We start from the raw sequence: 19019 nt of genomic DNA, 5'->3' as shown, positions 1-19019 counted from the left end.
GTTATTTTTATTTCTACATTCAGATGTATATGCTTCATTATAAAAATTTTGCTACACTGGTTAAGGCCTAAACTCATACAGTGAAAAATGAGGTCCCTAATGTTGTTTGCTGCCAGTAGGTATTACCAAACATAGTCGGTGCAGTTGAGTAGCTCTAGTTTTGCTTCCTTAGCTTTTATGGTCACTCTGATGGAATATTATAAAAAGGCCACAAAACCTGCTGAATTAGTCTTAAAAGTCCATGTACTTCTACCTGATACTTTGTTTTGTGAATAACGATAGCCATCCTGGAGCTGAGGAATGTTTTAAAATTTAGTATAGGCAGAGCCTGTATTGAGCTTTTTATAGCAATAATTGCTTGTAGGGGAAACATTTTGTTTCCTGCAATGAGCATATGGAGCATGTATCAGGATGACAACACACCTTGTGTTTTATCTTAACAGTGTGATATAGAAAGATGTAGGGATTTCAGCCAAGAAGATGCTTCTGGTAGAATTCCAGTGAGGGTATGCACTCAAGCAAGAGGGGAGATTAGAGGACATATTCTCAAATATTGTTGGACAGGAAAAAAAATCCATCCTTTCAGCTTGCTGTTCTGACTCAGGAGCGATATGCTTATATGTTGCCTTTTTTTGCTATACAGTTGTTTTTACTTACTGTTCTTAAGCCAAATTGTGAATCCAGTAATGTCAGTGGGAGTTTTGCCATCGGCTTCATGAGGATTTAATACCTCATAAGTAATTTAGAAGCTCTCGTCTTTTTAAAGTTATAAAACTGCATTGCGTGTTTCCAGAACTGAATTTTTAAGAGGTATTCATTCCATAAATGTTGTTTTCCTCTTTTTCAGATAGAACATGTGGTCCGAGGCCATGTTGCCTTCCCGGAATTACAATCAAAAGCCGCAGCCAGGTCACTGTTCTTATTTCTTTGTAACTTGCCTGCCTCACCAATTGATGATACACTCTATTCCCAGCACTGAGAAACTGCAGTGCTCTACACATATTCTGGAACACAAGAATCAACAGAGCGATACTGGTTTGGAAGTATGTACGAAGGCTTCCCAGGTGATTGCTCAGAGCTCAGAGCTTTAACCTCCCCTCGGATACCTTCAGGGTATCTGGGTGGTGATACCAACTTCCTCCTTTTCAGCGTATTTTGTATCCAACCCAGCATATTTCTTGGAACCGAAGCATCAGTGCTGTTCAGCAGAGCATCTTGAGCTAACAATGTGTCTTTATTTGACATATGGAGCTCTGTGGATGAGATAGGGCTTAATTAGAAATAGTTTATTAAATACTTTTTGAACAGTCATGTGAAGGAAAGTATAGCCATGGTATGAAACTCCTGCATGACAGCAAAAATAGAACACAGAAAGCCAGGATAAATTTTCAGTCAAAACTTAATCTGTAGGAGAGATTCGCATGGAGTTCCAGGATTCCTTGAGCATGCGAATATGAGAGATGTAGAATTTTAGTTTGGTCTGCTTTAGAAGTGGATGAGGACAGTTCAGATGCTTCTGTTGGATCTGAACGTTCTGAGACTATTTTGGCTTGGGTTCCTTTTAATATGGTTCACAGCACTCCCATAGAGATTTTAGCTGAACAATTCGGCACATTGGATGAAAAATTGATTCTCTCTTTAATTTCTTTTTCTTCCTTGGACCAAAGAAGGAAACAGAAAATTTTCCCTTTTATCTCCAGTTTATCACTCTGGTCTAAAAGACAAGTGACAGTCCTGAGATATGTATTAAAATTCATGTAGTTACTTTCAGCCCTCCCTGGGGAGATAAAGGTACCTGGTTTCTCTGGATGACCCTTTGATGCTTTATAATGTTCAGTGTCTTATTTGTTTGCTAAGAACTTGACCAGAATTCCCAGAAATCTATTGGACTTCATTCAGTATGGAATAGATTCATGCTTCCTAGAATTCTCTTTGTTGTTCTTAAAAAAAGAAAATGGGGAAACAAATGTATCTCTGTGTTGGAATAACGATTGATCTGGACTGCTTGTGGGGTGTTTTTTTCCAAAATGTTAGTTTCCAGGCCATTTTTCCTGAACCCCCATATGAAGCACAAGCTTAAGACAAAGAATTAGTTTGGTCTCTAATGCCAGGAGAAACCATTTTATGTGTGTTGCAAAAAAATGAGTATGCAGTTGCCTGCTTGTCTATATTGGGGTCTGATACTGACTGACCACAATTAATTTCATAGTGCTAAGAGTTTAGATTGTGATCTGGATAGGCCACTAAATACAGAATATCGGGAAGAGAAAGCCATGTTATCTGAGGTTGTGGTATCATAACTTTGCATTTGAGTCTTCTGCGGTAAGTAAAACTGTTAAAGAGAACATTGATAAAAAGATTGTAATATTTTATTAAAAGGATTATAAAATTTTTATAAATATTAATTTGTTCAATGTATTTTTATAATGCTTTCCAGATATTACACTACTAATGAAACGTTTTGATTGCTACAAACTTAGTAAACCAGTTTCTTATTAATTCTGCCATCCCCTTTCTCCCTCTCCTTCTCAAATATTTGTAAAATTTCGGTAATTCCATTTGAATCAACAAAAAACAGGAACTTATTTTTCTCCATATTTGTTTCCTTCTACATACTGAACACAAACTGTAGCCTTATATCAGGGACTATAGCAGTAGCTGTACAAGTGTGATGCATTTTTTTTCGCGAACACTGTTGGCCCAGACTTCGGACTGTGTTTACTTGCATTAAGTCATATACTTAATGAGAACATAGTGTCTCGTTTGGAGGATTGTTGACGATGGTCATAAATTACATGCCTGGAAATCTCAGCAGAATATTTCAGAGTCTCTCTTTTTATTACATTATATTTAGTATATTCTTGGTGTAGAAATTTTTATCTGTCCCGCAATTGCGAAGGGTCACTGAAAGAAAACAAATTCCATGCTTCATGTGCAATTGCTTGTTCCCTTTACTTCCCAAGCAAGGTGCAACACTGGGAAGAGTTGAGCTGGTTTTGTAGTGACAAGCACATGTCTATCTGGATACTTCAAAGAAAAACATCCAAGGTGAAAAATATGTGCCTCTTTTTTTGCGGCCTACTTCTGCCTTCCCAAGCCTGTCTTCCAAGCCTTCCTCTCAGGCTCCCAACACTGAGTAAGTAGGCTCAGCAGTGTCAAACTGCCTGCTGAGCAGCTGGCCTCAGAAACCACACTGTGCAGATTTCTGTTCCTTTGCATATACCAGCAGCAAGAGTTTGCATGCTGCATTTATCATTGTTTCAGCTGATTTGTGGTAACTTGTTAGGGCGTGAGTGGCTTAGATGCGCTTGCCAGAAACCAGCTCCCGATGACCACTTGTGCTGAAGACCAGTCTTGTGCAACCCTCCCAGTCCTATTCCCATGTTCTCTTTTCCCTTCTTTTACTGGAAATGGAGAGGGTTGAGTTACATGAGGATTGTCCGGACAGCTGTAAATTTAGCAGTTGGTCTAACTAATTGACATACTCGGTGAACATCAAAGCTTCTTTTTTTTTCCCTGCAGTTCACTGAGTTGCAGAAATTTCTGTGTAGATAACACATTTGGTCTTCACTCCATATATTGTGTAGGTCTGACATCTACCCATCACATATGGTAAAATCCAGTATGTGTAGTCTAGAGTAGGAAATCAAAGAAATAACACCATCATTTACACTTTAAAATTTAAATACTTACGTTCCCTAAAATCACAGTTTCTAATCTTCTGGTGGAAAAAGGGTCTAACTGTTTGCCATCAAAGATTATGTGCCTTTTGATGTTGAGCTCTGTTTGTCAAGTGCTTCGTTTTGGGACAGAATTTGCTTTCCTTCCTTGATGCCATTTCCCCATCTAATGGCTTCTGAAAAAAAAAGCAGTGAAGTAACACACAATATCTGTCAGCTGTTCTGGTATCTTTCAAGCAGAACATTGTAATATTTGGCAGTTTTCTGTATGTGTAGATTTTTGTAGCCTTTTTTGTAGATTTGAAAATCTAAAATTTCTAGATTTTTTCCTCAAAGATGCATGCTGACACCTTCCAGGATTATTAAACAGATTAAATTCCAAACTTTTGTTGCTTTTTGAAATCATGCCCCTAATAAGAACATAACCCCGGGCAAACTTGTATTGATTTCTTATTCTCCACTTTCAATATAGTTCCTTTTTAAGAGCAGTAGCTTGTGCCTAGCTCTGCAAACCAGCTCCAGCTGCTGCTGATACCATCTCCTGGAACTGGATAGAAAAAGCTTCAGAGAGCTCATGGCGTAATACTGCAGGCTTGGTAGAAACTGGAGTAGCAGGAAATTAAGGACTTTGCCAATCACTCAGACTCGAACCCACATATATATAGATAAAAAGAGAAAAAGGTGTGAAAAAGTGTAATTCCAAGGTTATCTGGATCCTAAGCATAACTGACTGAATTTCAGCTTGTTTTGTGCAGCCCTTGTGTTCTGGTTGTGTCAGAGTGGCACGAATGGCTAACCCTTGCGAGAATAATCAAGCAGCATGGAGATCAGATGGAAGCTGGAATTTCTAGTGGGTTTCTGGTTGAGTGAAGCTTTCCTTTCTTTTTCTTCTCAATGGTCAGACCTTGGATTAGACTGGAAATACAATGACTTTGTCCTTACACATACTGCATATAGCGCAGTCTTTAGGGATGTAGAAAGTAAGGCCACCTCTACACAAGGGGGAAAAAAAAAAGGAAAGGAAAAAGAAAGAAAAAAAAGACTGTGACCTCAAAATTATCATCATTCAGGTCCAGGAAGACACATAAAGCACATTTAAAAGTATGTGAATAATGATGTGAATTAGTTATTTTAATGTCTTCCAAGTGTACTTCAGTTTGAATGATATCCTCTGATAGCATACACATGGTAAGGTATAATTGAAAAAACATGTAGCTGAATGGTTGAATGCAAAGTATAAATATACAGCTGCTAGCAGGTCAGAAGTCAAACTAGTAAAGCATATGCCAAATTCCCTTAGGGATCTCATTAGTGTGTGATTGAATATACATGTAGAGGCTAAATGACTATCACTGTTTGGGTCTACAGTGGATGAGACAATGACTAATCAATTGTAATTAGGGTTAGATGTATTATTGACCCACATGTCTAGAATTAAATGCCCCACTTGGAGATTTCCAAGGAGTTGAAAAATATATACGAATCTGTTTATGATAGTATGAGTGTTTGAAAAAATATTCTGAGCATAATTGCAACATTTTTTAAATGGAATGTCACTAGAGCTGTTGCAAGCCAAAGCATTGAAGAATTCACTGTTAGTCCTAAGATTTCTGGTCGTCCAGGAAAATGTCTGGTGAATGTTGTGGAGCTGGGTGTAGTATCTCAACTTAGATACAATCATATTTAGGCCCATGTTCGGCTCCTCCCTAAAATAGCAGCCACTTGCTTTCTCTCCTCCACCCTTAGTGCTGCATTTTAATCATAACACATACTGAAATAATTATGGTTTAAAAAAGGAAAGCTGAAAGCCTAGTGCTATTGATTAATTGGAGAAATTTTTAAACATGCGTAACTCTCGGCTTTCTTTTCTCCAACTTTCTCTTTCACAGTGTCAGCACCTTTCTGTTACAGACAAGCAGCATCAAAGCCCAAAATATCAGACTACTTGGTCTCGACTAGGGGCCTGTAGGAGATAATGTACAAACTTGAGATCACAAACTTCTAGTATCTTCCCTTATCCTACAGACCTGAGGAATTTGGATCATCTGCTGGATGGACATGGAGAAAGGCATCCCCACTGCCTGCACTCTGCAATGCCACGAGCTTGGCAAGCAGAGACTTTTGTCTTTCTCCCCCTTTGTTTTACTTTTGGGATTTGGGATTCTTTGATGGGTTTTCTGCATTTGATAGTAGTACAAATGTTTTATGTTTGATGAATAACCTCCCCCACTTTTTTTCCAACTTGTTTTTCTTCTAGAGCTCAAAGTATATATACATACTTGAACAGTCACCTGGATCTGATTAAGAAATCCTTGCCTGTGGGTTTCCTCACTGTTGATTTACATGTTTGGCCAGATTTCCATGGTAACAGATCTCCCTTAACAGATCTGACACTAAAGGGCATGGTAAGAAACAGCCTGTCTTTGCAAAGAGGTCAATACAGGGTAAAAAAAAAAAATCTGGAAGAAGCTTTTTTTTTCAATTTTGAACATACTCCTCCTCAGTTATTTAAACTATCCCATAGGATTTGGGTTTCTTGCTGTATTTTGAAGTGTGCTTATGTTTCAGTAGAAAACCAGAGATCATTATAGTTCAGATATCACTACAGCCACATTTATTTTCTAAAAATGAGTGTGTCTCCCAGTATCTTTCCCAGGAATCATACTTCAGAACACTGACTAGCAGTGCTCACACTTGTTACCTCACCTCCCTACCTGATTTTGCATCTCTGCTGTGATGAATTTTAGCACAAATTTGAGTATGCCTACCTGGGAAATGAATGAAACGTTCTCTTGAGAGATTGCTTAATTAAAGAAGATAAATGTTCTGTAAAGGTATTTTATTAGAGTTGCTGGGTGGCAAATTTCAACAGAAACTGAAAAGCTCCTCTGCTTTTTGTTAAAAATGGGCATAGATGGTAAAAAAATATGCAGGCACCGTGCTTCATACGTTTTTGTTCAAAGCTAAACCCAATCTTCTGTGGTTTTAAAAATGCTACTTTTGGAACTCAAGGGGCTTGAAATGTTGTGTTCTGCATGAGGAAATTTTCAGAGCACTGCAGTCTGGAACCAGAGAGATTCTTTGCTGGGGAGCTTTTCAGCTGCAATTTAAACATTTGGATGTTTCTTTTCACTGAACGTAAGAGTGGTAGATAGGCTAGGTAACAGGCCAGGATGTTACTGTGCAGGGTCGTAACAGAAAGCTGTCATAAGGGCATAATTGGATGGTATCAAAATGCCTGGTGATTAATGCAAAAACATAAGTCAAAATGTCATCTTGTCCTTGAAGTGAGTATCTCAAGCTACTTTCCAGCATCAAAATTTGCTGTATTTGAGGTTGAGCTATGAAAGGGTAGTTGTAAGCACTGCCACATATTTTAAACTACAAACAGGGGAAACATTAAAAAATACAGATAGTTTACGTATTTGTGTGGTCCTATTATACCTGCATTGTTTTATGGAAGAGCCATAGCCTTCAGCAGAATTAGAATTTCCCTTGGTACGATGGCGCTACACAAATATTGGTAATAGCAGTGCATTTTCTCTGCCACATTTATCGCTGTACTCAGGTCTTGCCTATGCTGATATTAATCCAGAGTAACTACAGTGCAATATTGATTTATGTCAGAGTAAAGGAGGTTAAGATATGGTCTTTAATTATTAATTGTCTTTCAGCGTTAGGGTGCTTGGAAAGGAGAGGGAGAAGTGCTTTTAAAAACTTATTTTTATGTAATAGCATTTTCATATTATTACATTAAATACATTCACAAGCAATGTCTGAGTCATAACATAAAACTGTCAGAGTTAATCTATCTCTAATCCCACACAATATGCTGTTTGTTCTTTATTTCTTTGCAAGGGCAAGAGCAATTTATGTGGTTCTTCCCCAGATCAGGAATAACATGTTTAACATAATATTATGTGTATAGCTTACAAAAATAGGGCTTAGAATTAGCACTTAAACTTGTTACAACAAGAAACCATAGAAAATAAAGAGTTTTACCTTGGCTGGATTTGTAATTTTATTTATTTTTTTGATCTTTGCACAGGTTGTTGGACTAACATTGTCTCGGGGTCTGGATGAACTTGCCCTTATCTACTTGGCCACGATTCAAGCCATTGCTGTAAGCCATTTTAAGTGCATAAAAGAATAAATGAATTGTCTCATGTTCTGTAGCGATCATTCCCTTCTGCTAAACAGATTTCTAATAATAGCTGAATTCACTTAATGGACTTCTTAAAGGAGCAAGATACTGTTTACCCACATTGGTGAGGGCTCCCTGCTGTATGAGACAGAGTGTGGAGAGCGTGTTCCCCTAAAAAGTTTTTGTATGACAATTCAGAGCCTTTGTGTCTGATGCAGATGTGAGGAAAGAGGCTGATAATTTAAGGGGCAGTGTTGACATCGTGGGCGTGGAACTTGCTTTCCCCTAAGATGCCTGACTTTCAAATTGTTCCTAAATCTGTGGATTTGCCTGTGTTGCCTGGTCAATGAGCCAGAACTGCACCGCAGCAAGTTGGAGTGGGTCAGTGGTTCAGCTGGTAGCTCTCCTGGCTGAATGGACCAGATCTCATTCCTCCCTTGTTGCAAGGCAAGCAGTTGTCTCGTACATGGCATTTCCAGTCTGTGGCTGTGTTTCTGTAAAAGCAGATGAGAGACAATCATTGCGAGAACATAGATGTTTGCTAACATGCAGAGATGGGTAATTTTATTGAAATACTTTTATTTCTGCCATAGTTTTCTCAGATGAGAGACTTTCTGGAACCCACAGTTTCCAGTTCACGAGAAATTCTATTTTGAAATGAAAACCTGGGTCAAAGAAGTTGTTTTGAAACACTGGTGCAGGGGATTTGCAATGAGGCGTGCTATCCCTAGGCATTCGGTGACTGCAGCTGACATTCCTTTGACATCCTTTTTGTGATTTTTTTTTTTTTTTAAAAAAAAAAGCTTGTTGAACTTGAGGTGTTTTTGCAAAACATTAACAGTTTGATGAATTGGGGAGTTTTCCTGACAAAACTCTGTTCGCTTGGAAAACTTCCAAACTCTTCTACTGGTTAAACAACAACTTTGCTAGGCTGGGTCAGCCATCTGGGATGGAGGGTGGGCGGCTGCTGTAAATTTACTGTGAATTGTACATCTTGTGTGTTAACCCTCCATCTTCAGCAAATAACGTGAGTCTGGGATTGATTCTTGTCACTTTTGATCCTTTTACATCTAGCTTGGTTTACCTGATGCTTCGGTATAATCCCCCAATTTTAATAAGAATGTGTAGGAGAGTTTAAACAATGCCAGCCACTGATACTGCCTTGAAAGAAACTGAAAACAAAACTTCCCAGTATCGAACAGGTGCTCAGGTATTGTACTGTGCTAATGAGGTGGAAACCTTCTCTGCTGGAAATCCTGGGAAAGTCACCTATTATCTCATTGTGCGATACAACTCACGTTTTATTGTAAAACACAAGCACTGTGTTTGACTCAAAATTCAGCATCTGTGGATCATTTTGATACTTAATTGCATTGATCATGAGATTTAATATAAAAAGGTCATACGCTGCTTTTCATTGTAAGTTCACAGAAATTGATTTTTCTGTAAACACTACCGAAACGGTAACTAGAAAGTAGACAGAAGTAGACTTGGTTTTCATTTGATACATTTACTAACTGCTGATGTGATACCTGAGAAATTTAATTTTACTCCGAATTTTGGCTTTGTTTTGCTGAAGGAAACAGTTCTTGCTCAGGACAGCCCCAGTCCCGTACCGTTAGCTGTCTTCAATGGGTGCAAGATAGGCTTTAAACCCAAGCAAAAATCTTGTAAAAAGTGTAGGCCTGCCCACAGAATGTTAATCTTTAGTTTTCTTTTCAGCAGGAGACGCTTTTTTCTTTTTTATATAAAATTTGCATTTGAAGCCCCTCAATTTGCATTTTTTCCAATCCAGGATTAAATTAGTTCCCCCCACGGTGAAATAAGTCTGGCTTTAATTTAAATTGCTCTGTGAATACAATTTTCCAGGCAGGTAAACACAAAATAATTTTCACAGCATTTCTCAGGGTCTTTGGCATGTGTATGTTGTGAGAGAAGTTGTTCATAAATTTGAATTTCAGAAGTAGTGGAGGAGAATATCCTTGCAGCTATACATCCCAAAACGCGATGCAACAGTTAGACCAACGAGAACATGATCAGAGATATAATTGTGGCCGTCAAGCCAGTTCGGAGGAGACAGACTCTTTCTTGAGTAGTTTATTTTTCCATAATTAAAATTGCGGCTGTGTGATTTGGAAATTAGCCCTCTGTGTCAATAGGGAAGTGATGGATTTAGTCAGCTGGTGTTGCGGCTGCTGAAGTTCCTCATAACCACTCGCCTTAAAAACCAAAATATATTTGAAGACCTGTCCTGCGTTGTGCCAGTCATTCACAGTAAATGTCTCAAGTCTGATGAAACTCTGCTAGTTTCAATTTTCAGTAGCTTTTATTTAAGAGGAATTTATTGCAGGCTGCAGACCTCTTAGTGAACTCGCATCACAGCATAAAGAAAACCTGGTTATAAAGAAAACTTTATGCTATAACGGTTTGTGAAAACTTAACCAGGAGGAGTCTTCATACCAACAGTCAGTTTGGGTAAAATTTTGGCTTGAATTTGGCGTTTTGTCAAGTTTCTACTTCAAAATTAACTTCCAGGGTATTATAAAAAGCCGAGAACTTGGGGAGACAAACAGTTTGTAAGAGAAACTGAAAATGTTCTTGTAAGAGGAAAAAGGGAGAGGGGTTGACTTCGGTGAATAGTGGGAGGCAAGCAAAGCAAGCCTGAAAAGCAAAGATATTTTTTAAATGGCAAAGTGTTTGCTTTCATTGTTCACCGAGCACAACACTGCAATCGTCTAATTTGAGTTTCTCAGAATGGAGAATTCTAAATGAGAAGTTTAAAAATATACTCACATTTTAGACATGTTTCAATTAATCCAGACATGAAATGGAACATTTTGTTTTGCTAAGGGCAAAGGCCAAGAGAAATAGTTAAGCCAATAGAAAATTCTTCAGGTTTTCCTTTTTGCTGAAAAGACAGAAAATACAGGTTTTTCATTTGCCCTTATTTTTTTCTTCTGTTTTGCCATTTGGCTCCAGAATTGAAATCTCTGTATTGAGGGTGATTTTCAGATGCTTTTTTACAAATAGGCATTTTGGTGAGAACGTCTTTGCCATGTAGGGTTTAGTTCTGGGTCTGGAAATGTTTTCTATACTCTGCTGCTCATGGTCACCACCAGCTGCTTATCAGTGCCGTCAGTTTTTCCTGGTGCCCGTTTCTGTCTCTTCTCATACTCGCTGCCTTCGCCCTTGTAGGTACTTCCCTGTAAGCCCCTTTTCCCTGTGCCACTGTAGACTGGCTGTTCCCTTCTTCAGCCATCCCAAGGAGGTAGTATGATACGTAGTGCCTGTGTACTTCCCAATTCTTGGTGCCATCTGTTTGATTTTTTATTGTTCTTAATTACGATTTCGTTTACTGGATAAAGCTAAGCAGAGTCCATGCCCCTACAGATCTCTTCCCAGCCTCAGGTTACTGCTAGGGGACATTTAGTATCTGCACATTTCAGTCCTACACATTGTCCTGAACATTGTTTTTTAAGATCTGTTCCTGTGGTTGTTCTCCTGTGCTCATTTGTTGTGTTCTTTTTTTTTTTTTTTATTATTATTTTTTTATTTTATTTTTCCCTTTTTGAAGTTAGGAACAAGACATATTTTGGAAACTATGCAGGCTGCAGGGCATCATCTCAACACCCTATTTCTGTGTGGTGGGCTGAGCAAGAACCCTCTCTTTGTGCAGATGCACGCTGACATTACTGGTAAGTTAGAGGAAGTGTGGGGAAAGGAGTGTAAACTATTTTATTATTTTAGGTGGCTAAGTACTTTGTCTTTGGAAAAATAAATACTTTCTTTATATAGAACTGTATTTTGCTGGTTGGCCAAAAATATTGTAATGAAATGTTACTTCCTGCACAATTGGACTTCCTGAAATTTAATGATACTCGAATAACACAGAGATGTGGTGCAAACAAAACTCCATAATTCATATTGTTAGAAATCAGCCTTCTGGAGAGTCCTCCAGCACGATGTCCAATTTGTGGATCTTAGCCTTAAAGACTTTTTAAGAAAGTGTGATAGAATTAAAAAGAAAAAAAAAAAAAAAACAAACAACAACAACAACTGTTTGGAATTTTTAAAACTAATAGGTATAAATTACATGTCCAGGATGTTTTTCACTATCAGATTTTTATAAATCTATTCTAACCATTCTATAGAAGTTATTCATTTCAGACGGATTACAGGAACTTAATTAGATGAGGAGACTGTACAGTACACTTGGAGAGGGTGTTTTATGTGAGAAGTGTTTCATTTCTAGTAAAACCTCTACCAGGTTCATCCTATTTGAATTCTGTGGAGCTTCCTGTTCATGCTCATGCTGGATGTTATCCATTATGTAGAACTGTCCCTTTCCAAATTGTCCATGTCTTTATCATTAGTATAGTTTAGGGGACAGTTTTTGGGTCCTTGCTCCTGCATGGTGTTCCATGTGATTTTGTAGAACTGATGGATGAAGGGTCCTGGGTATGGTTCATTCCAAGAGGAGGTCTCAGGCTTGCCCAGTACTTCTCATCTCCCCTTAGCCTCTGTGTATTGGACATCTTAGCACACCTGTGAGTCAGTTGAATATACTTTAAAGGATGTGGAAAAAATAACAAAATTTAGTTTGAAGGGCTTCAGAGGAACTTTGAGTGATGTGTGCTTTGGGTATACATGTATTTCAAATTAAGACCAGTTGAGCTGTCATGGCTAACGTTGTAATGCTCAGATTTGAGGCAGTTGGTTTGCGATCTGACTTGCTCTAACACCAAACCATACTTCATAACATTGCTGCAGGAGGGAAGATAAAAATAGGCTTTAAGTACGTAGCTAGGATGAAAACAGAAATGGAGAAGCAAAAAGTGTAATGCCTATTGACCTTAACATTCACTAAGTGCTTTGTAGTCAGAGTGACACTCAGAAAAACAATGTTATCAGGTGCATACCTTTCCCTACATGGCTGGAGTGTTTTAGGTGAATTTCAGCGTGTGAAGTTTGGGATGCTGGTTCCTGATGCGTAAAATAAAAGATCAGTGAAAAGGTATTCTGATTAAAATGTAATCAGGAGTTCTTTGACTGTAACTAATGGCCAAGTACAATCCAGTACAAAAAGGCCTTTTTGCAGTCTGGAATTCTCCCCCATTTGTAAAATCTGTGACTGACAAGAGATGTCAGAGTTCATCTAACTGAAATGCTCTTGGTTGTGTTGAACTCATTAGAGCCTATCAGATAAAATAACTAACATTCCAGGATCAATCCCCCATTCTTCCATGAAAAGAAAAAAATCTGAATATATTATTGTTAGCTGCAAATGCCCATGACTCAGCCATGCAGACATCCAATAGATAATTTTGTAGGGCACTTAAAAAGTATCTTGATCTTTTTGTTTGTCTGGTAAGAGTTCTGCATTCATTCTGGTGATGCAGGAAATGTGCAGTAAATTTTAGAGCATGCTGAAAATTGCTTTCTGCTTCAATGCCTGGCAAACAGCCATGGAGCTGTAAGCTTCAGCTTTAGGTTGTCTGCATCTGTTCCAAGTTGACCCAAGTCCTGAGCTGTTGTCCATCTTAACAGGAGGAATGCTCAAGTGTCTGATCCTCCACACACATTTTTAAGGTGGATGCCTTTGGTTTAATCCAGAGAAATTGAAGAGAGGCTGTAATTCCATTAGTTCACTGTTCGTAGGCATTCCAGCGATCAAACACACACTTGCTGTACCCATTTTCTTTACCCATTTCTCTGCCTGTGCTACCTATGGCAAGATATTATATAAAAAGGACCATGGCACCTTTATGTTACTGAAAAATGATTGTTAGCAGCTTTAACTGATGGAACAATGCGAAGTTAGCATCATGTAACTGAATGCCTGGGATGGAAGCTGAATTTACTTTGCATTCATAGTTGCTTCTTACATTAATTTGACTTCCCATTTTCAAAAGCATGTATTTTCCTTTTTCCTCTGTAGGAGTTACTCACAGCTCTCTTTGGACCTTCCTTCCAGTTTCAGCTCCTTGTAGTCTTACAGCTGTCTCTTAGGAGCAGCATTTTTTGGGGCATAATATCACTGAGGCTATTCACAGAAGGAAGCCCTCCTCCCACCACTGTGTTTGCATCATCATGCACTGAATGAAATTATGTCAGTAATGGAAATTCAGACATATACCAAATACTGTAGGAATATGAAACTCTTTGACTTAGTGAGGACGGGCATCTGAAGTGTAGCTAGAAAAGTATTTAGACTTGTGCTATTTAGGATTTTAAGGGAGAATTAAGAAAGCAGGCAGATTTTTATTAGTTTATTATTCTTTTTCCTGCTCTTTTTACACTCGTAAGACAGATCTCAGAAAACTCTGTGTGAACTGAAGGAAAGTATGTTCTTGATGGTTCCCATGGGTGATGAAACAATATATTTTAATTCTACTTCAAAATATACAGCAAGTTTGGTGTTTTTGTTGTTTCCAGGATTTTAATCTTGTTTTCAAATATCTTGTACAATTTGGAAGATGAGATTTCTCATATGATTTCATACATAGCTTGTGAAAGGTTACTACTCATTTTTTTATGTCTTCCAGCAAAAACAGACTGGCTTTGTTGGCTATACATTTAAAAACAAACACAAACATTTAATTTTTTTGTTCATTGCAAAAGAAACAAAAGGGATACCTCCCTGTTTTCCCCTCAAGGTCAGCTTTTAATTTGCAGGTGGGTTTGGTGGGTGTGGGTAACAGGTTTATACCAGGTGCCTTAAGGTAAATAACCACTGTGAAAGATCTGGGGTTTGGTCTTTGTGTGCTTTATGTTCTGCATTAATATTTTGCTGGAATTGTTTTATTTAAATTCTGCATTTTTGTTGGAGCCTGGAACCACACAGCAGAGATATTTACATTAACCTATGGTGGATTTTAACTATGAATGGAAGCATGAGCGTGGTTTTTGAGTCATTTTTCGTTCCTTTTTTGTTTGTATTTTTTACTTTAATAATTTATTGTGCTGCTAGTGCTGTACTGCTTTATTCTTTCTAACAGAGGCATGGTTTTTTCTTGTACAGGCAAGCCTGTTGTCCTGTCCAAAGAAGTGGAGTCTGTTTTGGTGGGTGCTGCTATTCTTGGAGCTTGTGCTTCTGGGGATTTTGCATCTATACAGGTATGTAGTACCTGATTTCTTTTCTTTTTTATTGTATTTTACACTTTGACATTTGACACCATGTACAGACCTTAATTCAAGTGGAAAAGTTTGTACCTTTTGCACAGCCGGACAAGAGCCAGCATCACTTTCTCACAAGCCTTTTTTTTAACTCTGCTAGGGGTGTAGAAGATCTAATAGTCTTTTGACTGTGGCTACATGCAAGTATAAGCTGCTCTCTCTGAAGTTAGACTGTGTAATTTTACAGACAGAAAAGGGAATTTGGCAAGGCTCTGCTCCTGCAGGAAGGCCCCACTTTCATCTCAGTTATATTTGTCCTACTTACCTTCCTTCACATTGAGGAATCTTAAACATAAGTAACATAGCATATATACAGTAAAGAAAAAAGAAAAAAAAGAAAAAAAAAGACGCACCTACACTTGTTATCTTGCTCAGAGTGAATGCAGAGTTAATAATGAGGATGGAGCTTCATGTTTATTCATGTTATTTCAGTCCTTTAACAGTTGTAAAAGTAGCAGTAGGCTTTTATGCTCAGTGGATCAGCCAAAGCATGACTTAGCTGCTATTATACTAAAAAAATAATAATATACAGAAATCAGAAGGGTCTGTATGCTCGAAATTATATTTGTTTTCCCACCTGTCAACTCCACTAGCATAAGACATTTCCTCTCCTAGCACAAGGAACAGCTTGCTTTCCTAAGAATTCTTCCATTAAGATGAATCCTATTTGAACAAATACATTGTGCAATGTGTATCTCTACTGCAGAAACCCAGTGCTTGTAACGAGAACTTGATTGTCTTGATAAAAGTAATTTCAGTAGCAGCTTCTGGTGATAGGACTTCATATTTAATTCCTACTTTTCTGTTAATCTTCTCTCCTCAAATACACCAATATTTCATTCCTAGTTTAAGACAACTTGCACTGTTATTCAATCAGTGAGCATCTCAAATCTGTTTTTATTAATTCTGTCTTCATATCCATGTGAAAAATCTAATGCTGCAAAATTTTGTGTAATTTGTTTTTATATAATTGTGGTATATTCCTTTGCCTTTAGTTTTTATCCCTGCACTTACATACCAAAATATGTCAGCAGCTTATTCAAGAATGTCAGAAGATAGGCATATTTTATACATAGATGCATATGTCAGCATAGCACACTCCTTCAGAAATCTTTTGCAGTCAGACTACATCATGTCAGAGACTGCTTAATTTAAAAAGTGTTTGCTCTTTTACAGTATGTTGGGAGGTTCCTGCCTCTTGGCTCACAGGAATACCAGTATATAAAGCAAAAGAACAAATATAAATTTAATCCCAGTGCCTTTGCACTGCATAATAAGTGTGATTTCCCAAACACAGCCTTTTTTTTTTTTTTTTTAAATCAACTACATGTTATGAAGAAACAAGAAACTTTATAAATGTCTTTTTGGGGAGGATGGTGTAAATGTTCTTCTAACATTGCCGTTCAGTAACTTTCTCTTAAATTTATTTTTCTAACATATTTTGCAAAAAAAATCTTTCTTAGAGGTACTGCTGCAAACATTCAGCAGCATTGTAGTCTCTGCAAATAATAGAAGTTATTATATGTCCTCTGATGTTTTGTACTTGGTTATTGAGCTTTTCAAAGCTTTGTTTGCTCAGTCTAACAGTAGAGGAGAAAAGTGTGTTTTTTACAATAAGCTATTTCCTTATTTCTATGTTTGTTTGAAGGGGAATTTTTACTGTGTTTGTCCCAGTGATTTTGGTCACATTTCTCAGAATGATTTTTGGATATTTATGCTCCATGTCAAAATCAAAACACATAAAAACTATCTGGTTTTCCTGGTTTGGCTGTTCTCCATTTCGTAAAATTCAGGCATCTTTAGGAAAACTTGGAAATACCACCCAAAACCAAGATCCCTCAAAATCAGTTCTGGTAATCTTCATCCAGATTTAACCTGTATCTGTGTCCGCATATGTGGACTTGGTGGTTGCTGTTTTACTCTCATACTCCTGTATGGTCCTGATCCTTAGTACTGTGCCATTCCATTATTGGAATTTGGAAATGGGAAAGGATCTGCTTCAGAGAAACATTGGGGGATCATTGCTCCAAGGAGAGGGAGCTCATTTACCAACCCATCGCTGTATGATGAACCCAGCCAGCAGTGGGATGCCCACCCTTCACTTTCCTGGGCAATTGGTCATAGTAGCTGGAACACCAACGAGCTTTTCCTCTATACTTTGCTGTCCCTAAATAAGTTTCTTCACACAAAGAAACACGCACCAATACACGTCCTGACTCCATCCCTTTTCTCATCCCAGCAGGGGCTATTTGCGGGATGCGGTATTTTCTTCTCATTCTCATTTCTCGTATCTTGTTATTCTTATTTTGAGTGATTTGCAGAGTAAAGATTTTCGTGCTTTTTGTTCACCACATCTATAGCAGTAACAACATCCTCAGTATGCCGAGCCTTTGCAAAAAGATACTGGAAATGAAGGTTAATGCAAAATTTGTAACCATGCAGGTTGACTTGCTGGATGTGTGTAGTTTTAAAAGCTCAAGCCCCTTGGATCTGCAATTTCATCTTTAGGTAATTCCATCAAGGAGAGATTTATAACCTCCATCTCTCATGCCTGGTCACCATATGTTGTTCCTTCAAAGAATGTTGACTTCCTTGTTTTCCTCTTCATTTACTCTCTCTGCATTTTTCTCCTCTGTGGTAAAAGGGAATTAAAACAATTGGTATCCAAAAAAGAGAAACAAAACAAAACAAAAACACAGTGTGGTGAGAGTTATTTCCCATTTCAGCTTTTGGTTATTTAGTCTCCAGAATCTCCGGAAAAGGGAGAAAATCTTCTGAATTTCTTCTTGCAATTTAGTTTATCTTTTCACTTGCCCCTGCTACAGCCTTTTCCTTTTAGTGGTTTTGTTATGTCTTGGTCGTTGTTCCTGTGAACTGCCGCACAGCCTGCCTGGGTCGGCGCTGACACAGAGGACAGCACTGTGCAATATCGCACGACAGAAAGATTTTGGAAATACATGCTGTACTGCGGGGTTTCGGATTTTTGAAATATGTGCCGCATTAAATGAAATAACCGTAACATTGCTGGCTTAGATGGGCCAATTTATTGGTCCTAGCCATTCCTTTCATGCGGAGCAGCAGGATCCTGGTTTTCTGTGTGATTGTTTCTGTAGTAAAAATATAGTTTCCGGTTTAGCGAGCCAGCAATTCCTTCTCAGTAAAAATATTCAATAAATAAATGTCAAAGTTTCCAGTATATCCTCATTACTCTGCTTTACTTGTATGTAATTGAAAATGGGAAGAAGGTGCTGTTTGATTTGGCAATCATCCAGCTCTTTTTTTTTTTTTTCTTTTCTTTTTTTTGATAACCTACGTTTTGGGACAAAGCTGTACGCCAGGGAACGGGATTATTGCCTTATAAAATCCAGCAGCCCACTGACTGTTCCTTAATTGCACATTAAAGCAATTAATAAAATTACCTGTATGAAACCAAATTACCAGATTTATTTTGGACTTGGTATCTTAACGTGGGTCATTCTTCTGGCCAAGGTGGAAGAGAAGAAACTTTATATGATTCGCCACAAGACGTTTTACTGGTAACTTTCTGCAGACGTTCTTGGTGTAAAGTGTTGAGCTAGAAGTCAGGGTCTGAGCAGGACTGGTTTTCTTTCCTACTAATGCTCCTTCCACAGGACCTCGTCTTGCACTGATGCTGTTCCAAACATCAGGAATGTTTGGAGAGTGCTTAGCAAAGCAATGATACCAGCAAAAAAAAAAAGTGTGACAAAAATGAGGTGGGCGTGGTGGCGATGTTCTGTTAGATGGAGCAGCTTAAATGTTCAGCAGCGTGTGGTGCTGGAGCATGTACACGTGTCAGCACCCTGGTGTGTGGTGTGCAGCTCTGTGAGTGTTTAGTACTGTGTGTAGTGTCCCGTACGTGTGATGTGCCTCCAGCCCTTTCCCCTTGTACCCCATCAGGTTGTGTATATGCTCTTGTGCATGTCACCTCATCTTATTAATTAGGGCCACGTTGTCCTCTATGGTAGGTACTGCTATTCTAACAATATGTTGCTTCTCTT

At 38.2% G+C, this 19019-nt stretch overlaps 1 protein-coding gene across 3 annotated transcripts in view; it reads left to right on the top strand.

The window, feature by feature from the left end:
• The window catches only part of FGGY (FGGY carbohydrate kinase domain containing), a 138182-nt gene that overhangs the window by 94252 nt on the left and 24911 nt on the right, over positions 1–19019 (top strand). For all 3 annotated transcript variants that reach the window (XM_032192722.1, XM_032192723.1, XM_032192724.1), the window contains 5 exons: positions 848–909; positions 5938–6085; positions 7729–7803; positions 11399–11519; positions 14846–14940. In XM_032192722.1, the coding sequence (XP_032048613.1) occupies positions 848–909; positions 5938–6085; positions 7729–7803; positions 11399–11519; positions 14846–14940 (501 nt within the window). The remainder of the gene's footprint in view (positions 1–847; positions 910–5937; positions 6086–7728; positions 7804–11398; positions 11520–14845; positions 14941–19019) is intronic.

The sequence above is a fragment of the Aythya fuligula genome, chromosome 8, assembly GCF_009819795.1.
Source record: "Aythya fuligula isolate bAytFul2 chromosome 8, bAytFul2.pri, whole genome shotgun sequence".
NCBI classification, from domain to species: domain Eukaryota; kingdom Metazoa; phylum Chordata; class Aves; order Anseriformes; family Anatidae; genus Aythya; species Aythya fuligula.
The sequence above is the reverse complement of the archived record's forward strand: the minus strand, read 5'-3'. Positions and strand labels throughout refer to the sequence as shown.